This window comes from Anastrepha obliqua, chromosome 3 (genome assembly GCF_027943255.1).
Source record: "Anastrepha obliqua isolate idAnaObli1 chromosome 3, idAnaObli1_1.0, whole genome shotgun sequence".
Taxonomy (NCBI): Eukaryota; Metazoa; Arthropoda; class Insecta; order Diptera; family Tephritidae; genus Anastrepha; species Anastrepha obliqua.
This window is the reverse complement of record NC_072894.1, coordinates 142,083,801-142,093,163: the sequence shown is the minus strand read 5'-3', so window position 1 is coordinate 142,093,163 and position 9,363 is coordinate 142,083,801. Positions and strand designations below refer to the sequence as shown.

At 37.8% G+C, this 9,363-nt stretch overlaps 2 protein-coding genes across 2 annotated transcripts; both read right to left on the bottom strand.

Annotated features, from left to right (window-relative positions):
• Window positions 1-2,262: 2,262 nt before the first annotated feature.
• On the bottom strand, window positions 2,263-5,495 carry LOC129240490 (uncharacterized). The gene is made up of 2 exons (XM_054876321.1): window positions 4,867-5,495; window positions 2,263-3,618 (listed from the first exon to the last, which is right to left on the bottom strand). Exon 2 carries the CDS (start codon window positions 3,108-3,110, stop codon window positions 2,808-2,810), a length of 303 nt encoding a protein of 100 aa, XP_054732296.1. The 5' UTR covers window positions 3,111-3,618; window positions 4,867-5,495; the 3' UTR covers window positions 2,263-2,807.
• Window positions 3,603-4,860, bottom strand: LOC129242267 (uncharacterized). Its single transcript, XM_054878827.1, has 3 exons — window positions 4,163-4,860; window positions 3,663-4,034; window positions 3,603-3,618 (listed from the first exon to the last, which is right to left on the bottom strand). The coding sequence occupies exons 2-3, from the start codon at window positions 3,968-3,970 to the stop codon at window positions 3,603-3,605; spliced, it is 324 nt and encodes a 107-aa protein (XP_054734802.1). The 5' UTR covers window positions 3,971-4,034; window positions 4,163-4,860.
• Window positions 5,496-9,363: the final 3,868 nt, after the last annotated feature.

Below are 9,363 nucleotides of genomic sequence, written 5' to 3'. Positions count from 1 at the left end.
AGAAGGAATATCTCAATATTAACTGGTTATGTGCCTCCCCAATGGAAACTTGCACAAATAAAAATAACCCTTAAACCCGAAAAAATGCGAAAAAAGTTGAATCTTATCGCCCCATCAGCTGGTTGCTTATTACCTCAAAAGTTTTGGAGTCACTACTTCTCAAAAGAATAATGCTCATAATTTCACCAGACATTTCGAAGACCTGGACTTCGCCGATGAGATCTGTCTCCTCTCTCACAAACTCACTGACATGCAAGCGAAGGCGGGCAAACTAGTCACGTTGGCACGCACTGTCGGACTGCAGGTCAACATCGCCAAGACAAAAGCTATGGGAGTCAACCACAATAAAGCAAGACCTATAATGGTTGACGGGTATCCGGTGGAATTTCTCTAAAGTTTCAGCTATTTCGGCTGAACTATCACGATAGACGGCGGATCAGATGTAGATGCCATCTACAGGCGAAACAAAGCAAGGGCGGCGTTCGGATGAATGCATACAGTATGGGGGAATTCGAAAATCTCCAGGCGCACTAAACTACGAATATTCGGCTCATGCGAGAAGTCCGCATTGTTGTACGGAAGTGAAACATGGCTGATATCCAACAACATCACACAGACGCTACAATTTTTCGTCAACAAATGCCTTCGCATCATCTGTAGAATATTCTGGCCCGGTGTTCGGCCAACAACTACGCGCTGAGGAGATCAACGAATGAGGAGCCCATCCTATGGCAAATGAAATGCAGAAAGTAGCGATGGATAGGTCACATGCTTAGAAAATCACCAGATAGCATCACGAGAATGGCACTGGACTGGAACCCGGAAGGGAGCGGAGGTCGCGGGCGGCCAAATATCAAAGGTCGATGTTGCGCGAGCTAGCAGATGTCGACATCACATGGGACGGCGCAAAAACAACAGCCCAGAATTGTGTGCCCTATGATTCCAATAGGAGTGAACAAGGATATATGTATGTATAAAAAAAATTTAAAACCGAAAATTAACCCCAAACCACCTATCCAGCTTCAGAAAAACACATGGTACTATCTAACAAGTACATAGCTCGTAAATGATTTTCCCAAAGCATTTGAAGAGCAGAAATATTGCACAAACGCATTTCTCGTTATATCTCAAGTCTTCGACCGTGTCTGGCATGACGGTTTACGTTTTCAAGTAAACGCTACTCTACCCACAAATTATTATATCTTTATCAAGTCCTTCCTAAAAAATCGGCAGTTTTTCGTAAAACAAAATTAAGAATAATCTCAGCTCTGCGAAAGTTTAGCTGGTGTACCCCAAGACAGTATTTTGGGTCCCATCTTATATGTACTTGCTTTACACTCACGATCTACCAGTTACTGAGCAAACTTTTCGTCGGATCTTTTGAAGATGATACCGCTCGCAATTCACTCCCTCCCTGAAGTGGCTTCTTTTAAAATCCAAAAAGGACTTGATGAAATAACTCAATGGCAGGACAAAGACTGGAAAATAAATCAAGTCACCCGTTAAACTCAATCATATCCCAAAGTAATGTGACAAAATATCTCGGAATGCATCTTGACTGCAAGCTTACATGGAAAGTCAATATTTTTACGAATAGCAAGGCACTAGGAATCAAAGTCCGAAGTCTTTATTGGCTGTTAAATCGCATTTCCCATGATTCGCTCGAATATAAGCTCTCACTGTATTCAGCTGTCCTAAATCCAGTATGGACATATGCCCTACAACTCAGGACCACGGCAGCTAACTCAAACACCAAAATACTCCAAATACTCCAATCGAAAAATCGCAGAATGATCGCAAATGCACCATACAGTATTACAAATGTCCAAATTCACCGTGATCTCGAAGCTCTCATAATAACTGAAGAAATCCTAAAAGCATGTCTCATCACACAATATAAGACTTCAATCGCACCCAACCCCCTTTACCCAAAACCGAAACACCACCAATTCAATTTCCTTTAACAGATTGAAGAGGAAATCGACAGCTTCCTCTCAAAAAGCTGCATTGTGAAGTATATCAAATGGAAACCAACAACGTGCACTACATGACAGCCTCAATAGGCACTAACGTCTGTCGCGATAAATAATCGTATGAAGGTTTTGAAGCTATTGAAACTCATTGTAGATTTTTGTTTAGTACTCGTAGTATTTCGTAGGGGGATAAATAGTCGTAACCAAGCTCCTAAGGTTAGTTTAGGTTACGGTCGCTTTCCGGGCGTATAGAGAGAAGCTCCTTTAAGCTCCTTCTAACTGTATATATCTCCTTAATGTAACAGCTCAGCTTCTTATATTTCTTAATCGTGAATATTTAATTTGTACTACTTAGCTGGATAAAATTTTCCAGCTGGTGGTGAATATCGGACATTATCCTCTCTTTATGCTTTAGATATAAATCTAACTGATGCTTTACTTTAGCCTGTTTATGTAGTAATACGCGAACGTATCAATTAATACTTGGATGCCACTGGGAAACTCTGGCTAATATTGAATCATACACCCTTCTATAACTTGCTTTCGTTCACGGTTCCTTATACGGAGTTATGAAAACGAAAGTGTGCCTTGAGCTTACTTTGCACGCGTTCGAAGCGACTCGTTTGCACTACTATTACATGTTCATATTTAGTATGTTTTTTATGACACCCACACATTGTTGTTATATTAGGAAGCAACTTTGGAAACACTGTGATTTCCAACACAACTCAAAACAAGCACTTTTTACCATTTTCAGTTGTAAGATTTTAGCACCAACTATACATAATGTAAGTATATAGTATTTTTAAGAAAACAATTCTTTTTTTTTTAGTTTCAAATACATTTTGATAACAACCTGTCCAATGCTTTACTGTCATCAACGTAGCCGTAGCTCTGCATACTGGAAGTGCTCGCATCTATGCCACCCCCGCCAACGGCACCGAAATGGCGCGGCGAATCCGACGAACCGCCATGACCGCCCAGTGATGTCGCTGATGAGGACGCCCTAGCTGCGGCGGATGCGCCCTCATTTAAACCGTGCAAATAATCGAAATTCATTGATGATTCCGACTGATAGCCTGTTGGGTTATCTGAGTACTCCTGTGGTGGTGGCACAGGAGCAGAATCAATATCCATATCTTCTCCCTGAGACGTGGTGAAAGCTATACTGCGTTTAACGCTCAGCCGAATAAACTCAAATGAAGCAACGTGCCTTTACGGTACCAACTGCGTTGAAACGACGTTATGAGCAGGCAGTAACGCGGTGTTATGTTTATCGTTGTACTTGGTTGTTAACGTTTTCGTTGCTGATATTTGAATTGATGCCTATAATTTAGAACGCCTACACACTTGGTTGTTTTTGTGCCTATTAACTGACCAGAATTTTGGAAATTACGGCGTTTATACTGTATTGTGAATATTTTTTGCTCCTTAGCTTTTCTTGTTTTGTAGTTCGCGGATGCGTACTTGGAATGTATATTTTTTTAACTTTAGCCGTTTTATATACTAAAGTAGCAATGTGAGCGAATCTGCAGTTTACTTCTACTATGTTAAATATGTATGTATACTTTTATATATGTATATATATCGCTTTGTAGCCAGCCTCAATTTGTTTGCTCAACGTTATTATTAAACGTCAAAAATACTGAAAAGATATTTAAAACAAATAGAAAATTAATATTCAATTACCTATCCATAGGGCAGAGTGTCAGAGATGGTAGCGGCAATAAAGACATGTCGCTGTCATCTGCATTAGAAGCGTGTGATGTGCTCGCATGAGGGGCAGCAGTAGTTGTGGCGGCGGCGGAGAAGGAAGAACTACTTAAATCAGCTGCGGCTGCAGTCGCGGCCGAACTCGTTTTAAATAAAGTATTCCAATATGCATCTGCACCAGCTGCCCTTTCGGCTGGACCCGGCGTCGTTTGTGCGTTTGATTCCTCCGCAACATTGTCAAGACGGCGCCGTTTACGCAGCATGCTGAGAAAATTGTCGAACATTATGTGAAGTACGCGGCTACGGGTGGTTCTTCTCGTTTTAGAATCGTCAGTCTCTTTAGGCGCACTTCCACAAAAACAATTTACACAAAAAATAATTAACACATAATTAAAAAGGTAGGAAAACGCGGGGACGATCGAGTTTCGCATAAGTTAAAAAAAAGAAATTGGAGCAAGTAGACAAATATACTTCACCAGTTTTGTGTATCCTTTTTAAACGCTATTTCGATAAGATTTCAAACGAACACCTTTAAAATTACACACAAAAAGCATATTTTTTATTTGCCTTGGTCTATTTTGTTATGACACATGTGAATATTCGAGACCAATGTCATGGACGGTGGGCAAGTGATTTGGCGTTATTTTCTTTATTGTTTACTTTAACGCATGTACGCTCAACGAAAATTATATTTCTCTCACCTAGTCTGTTCACTGAGGAAATTGTATTATTTTTGTTTTTTATAAGTCGACACTAGCCATCTGTACACGCACCCGCGAAACACAACCAAATTCTAGATCTATCGAGATATGTACTACATATATGTACGCTTCAACAGGCACTTTGCAATTGAAGAAATTGGCCGATTTTATTTCAACAAATGCTTGATATAGGCGACACATTTAATTTTTCGCACAATTTTTGTGTTTGACACTCCACAGATCGTTGACATGAACACAAGAAACGCGTTTATTGGCGAAAAACACTTATGGAATCCCTATGCTTGATGTTTGTTGTTAGAGTCGCTTCCTCATATGCAAACAGCTTCTAGAAAAAAGTTGGCTGCTCTTGTTCTTCCTTCTCCACCACTTTCTCACTACTCTGGTGCATGTATTGGGGGCCCCCAAATCACACATACAGTAGGTTGAAGAGGGTTGCGCGGTGTGCTATGACTAATTACCTGAGTAAAAGAGTAAGCAATAAGTTGACTGCTTCACATAAGGGAACTGGGATCAGGCCACTGAGATCGCCTTCAGGTTTTTCACAAAACTCCGCCGATTATCCTTTGAAGGTCCTTCGAATGCAAGACACTTAAGTCGTTCTTCAAGCACCACGTACTCTTAGCTGGATTCGTTTTAAATAGCTTTCCAATTGCAATATGAATAAAGTTCTCAATGACAATCTCCAATTTTTTTACAAATTATTTAATAAATGCAAAGTTCTGCCTTTTAATTCCACTGCTGCGCTTCTTCTTGCGATTGCCTTCTGTTTACTGATACACAACTTCACATACGTTGTGTTGCTGGGTACTGCGCACAAGATATTGAAGAGAAGAAAAAAACGGAATATGTGACAAAGTTGTGCCGGTTGGCAAATATTATTTGCTGTTTTTCCGCTTATGGCAAATTATTGTTTTTTTAATTTTTCGTTTGTTAAGTTCTGCTTTTTTTGACATTTACTCAAAAAACCCGTTCCGTTTTAATTTTGAGACGGAATTTTACAATGAAAAACTCTAAATTTACGAGTGGGACGAAATGTTTGTTCACTGCTTCTTCTAATTCACCAGTTCACAATCGATTGCCATTTGAAGAACAATTGGCGTTGCCAATGGTAAGCGAACGATGTTATTCTAAAGGTGCTGGCCTAATGCTTGTTTGCTATACTTGTGCTTGACTTTGAAAACTTATATGGCCAAATGATCGCTTTGAAAGCTGTCATAACAATCAAATGTTTCGTAAAAGGAAAAAGGATACAGAGATGTTAACCATATTCAATAATACATAATACATTTTTGAATCATGATGTAAATTAGAAGCTGTGAAAAAAAATATTGCGAATTTGTCTTATAATAGGGAAAATGTACAAGATAAGACGCTAATCATGCCAACGACTAAAGTTTGGTGCGCGAATTACGTAAGTGAAAGACAGGGTGTTCAATTTGAGCTATTTCAATCTTTGCCGTACTTCAGCAGCACCAGTGGCCAGCACCTTAATAGTGATGTTTCTAAACGCATAACATTTTGAAATAATTACGTCTTTCTAACAGAGACGATCTACGCTAAATTTAAAGCTAATACGCACCATTTCTAAAGAAAATGTTTTGAAAAATGTAATTATTCCCTATGTGTTAAATAGCAGACGTTTACGAGCAAAAAAGAATTAGTGGTTAAAATTTAAGTTTTGAAATTACATTGACAAAAACTAAAAAAACGCGATTATATCCTTCGAGTATTTGGCTTATGACTTATGGCGTGGATAGGAGGTAGTGAACCTTCAAACAGTTGGTCGTTTGCTCCGGGACAATCCTATCCATTTGGCTGCAGGGGCGTTCCAAAAACTATTTCGGTTAACGCCAGACTTGACTGAGTACAAAATTTTTCAGCTTGACAGTCCACTTAGAGAATAACAGCGATTTCGACTGAAAACCATGTAAATTGCTTACGCCCATAAACCGTATAATACATTGTGTAACAGTTGCAATCAACCACATCTTTTGCGCAAATGTAAGGTTTCCAATGACCCAAGTGGAGCGGCAAGCTGCAAAATAGATTTTTGATTGAGTTGCTCGGTTGTGGCGCGGCGTCTTTTAGGAGCTGCCGATGTCATCCTAAAGCAATATACAAATAGTATTAATAAATCATTAAATTCCAACAAACAGTTATTTTATTGTACTTTATGCAAATATAATTGGTAAAAAAACATTGACAATTGAATTTAACCGCTTGTCTGGTACGCCTTTTTGTTATTCTTCTTTACGTTATCCGCTCATATTCATATTTAATTGGACAAAGATGCCACACTCGACGAGTTTGAATAAAAAGAAGAAGACCGCTATGCAGTGTGAGTTAACATAAGTTTGTGAGTAGCACAATCGTTAATGTAAACGACAAATACTGTAGACAAAAATAACAATTGTCGAATCGCTAAAAGTTAGTGAAGTGCCCTATTGAATTTCGTTATACATATTTAAGAGTAGCTCAACAGTTTTCACATGTGCTACGGCCGAACTACTCTTAATGGGAATTTTTTCGTTTGACACTTTGCTGAAAGCACTTAAGGCAGCAATAAAAAGCTAAGTTTTATTTTAATGTGTATTATTGAGGATATTTTCCCTTTTTTTAAGTTTGGTGAAATTATTTTAATTTCAAAGAATACTAGTAAGCTTTAGTCAGAGTTTACAACCAATCGCCATAAGGCACATGGAAAAGGCAGTTAATTTAAAGGGGGCAGCTCCTCCAGCATTTTCAAAGTTTTTTTTTGCTTTAAAAATTCATTTCAAATCTAAGGAATATATTTTCCATGTTTCAATAATAGCTAAAATAATAAAATATCTAATTAATAGAAAGTGTAAAAAGTCCCTATGAAGTTAGTGAAGTGATGAGCGTTGAACGAAAGATGAGTAAGAACAAAAACATTAATCGCGTCTTTTTCCACGCCGTCGAATATAACTCAAAAAGCAATCAAATTATCAACATAAAACTTTACAGGGATATTCTTTAACATATTGGCCTTTGTTAATAAAAAAAGTGTAACTTTTTTCTTTTTCACTTTAAATTTTCAGTGTTTTTTTTCATTAAAAATAGGTAAATGCAAAGCTTTAATGAAAAACTTTTGTCTGATTGATTTCAGTTGATTACAAGAGGATGTATGTACATACATTCCACGGCGCAAATCAAAGGAGCCACGCTTGAGCAGTTGTAGCGCCACCATTTTGTTTTCTTTGTATTTAAAAAATCATAAATATTAATATACAATTTATTTTAAGATAATAAATACTCTGTTTTTCGCAAAAAATGATAGAAAAACTCGTTGTTTGGAAGAGCTGCTCCCTTTAAAGGGAGCTTTATGCTAAGTATTACTTGCGTAATTTTAGTTGTACCTCATCTGTAAATTCATAGAATAAATTAAAAAAAAGATATAAAAAAATTGTATCCACTATCTTACCATAATCTGCCTACTTTATTCACTATCTCATGACTCTTGTCAAAATTTGTTTACTACAGCCGCCTCTAAGCTACCAGAATGACTAAAGAGTTGACACGAAAAAAACTAGTCGATTGTGTTTACTAGTAAGTTGCGTGAAACTAACTGTAAATAAAAAATTAGTACACAATTGATAGTGTTTTTTTGCCATTATTAACTGGCGTATTTACTTTTCTAAGTATTCTTCAAAATTTGTTCGGAGACAATTAACCAAGAAAATGGTCATTTGTCGCACAACGCCATAGCAACAATTTTCACTACTCCGAAAATTACGGAACTTATGTGTAAAAAATGTTTATTGAAACCTTATTGGTTGAACAAAGGCCTGAAAGTGGAAGAACAAAAGTATTTATGTCGCAGTCACAAGCCAAACAAGTGAAAAAAAAGAGGTTGTCTGTAAAGTCGGTTTACTGACGATAGTTTAACGTGATAACGTCATAAGAAAATACTAATTGAATGGTTGCAATTTTCAAAACAAAATTTTAATTTTATTTGTTTGATAGATATTTCGAAGATAGAGGATATAGAGGAGGAGGTAAATGGAATTGCAATGGAATAGGTCAAGTTACATTTACACAAACGTGAAAAATGGCGAAACATTTATCAAATTCATGAAAGATATCTTCAATTTCGATTGTACATCAGACGTTCATAAGTCAACAACACTAAGAGGCATCATCATCGATTTGACTTTTTCAAGACACATTACACTTGAAACACTCCCTTTCATTTCCTATTTTTCCTATCATCGTTTATTTTCAACAGAGAATGGGTTCATTACCATGCACACAGGAAAAAGGCATATGCAAATACAAGTATGTGAATTTATATACAAATGCGCATATACATACATATACATACATATATACGCTCACTAAAGTAGGACAGACATCTGTAGTAGTAGATGTAGTAACTTTTCCTGTAGTAGTAGATTTAGTAACTTATGGTTGTGCTGTAGGACCACTTGCTAGATAAATTATTTGGATGCAGGTAAACTGACGATACCAGACATAGAAACTTACGTTTCTGTGGTATGGACAGAGACATGGTGGGTGGGGGAGTACTGCTATGACAGGGGTGGCTCTCTCATCAGATGACCTAAACAGTGGGTGGTAACAAGCAGATGCTACTTTCGACGTATTGCATCAGGACAATAACGGACATTGAGCTTAATGCTCAAACCGCCTCCCGACGAATACTTAACGGTTGTACCGGGGGGATCGGTACTTTGACGGTAGGAGGTTTAGTTCGGGTTAAAGTCCCACACTGACGGGGTTAGGCTTTCGATGCTTCCTCCTCGTAAAAAAAAAAAAAAAAAAAAAAAAAGTAGGACAGAGCCAGATGTCGAACGTTGCCGAACGCGGGAGCCGATTGTGCTCTTTGTCGTTCGTTCCGCGCTCTCGCTTGCAGTTCAAGCACATTAGCTTACATTTGCTTGCGTACGGAATAGATTCGTATATTTGATATGTCCATA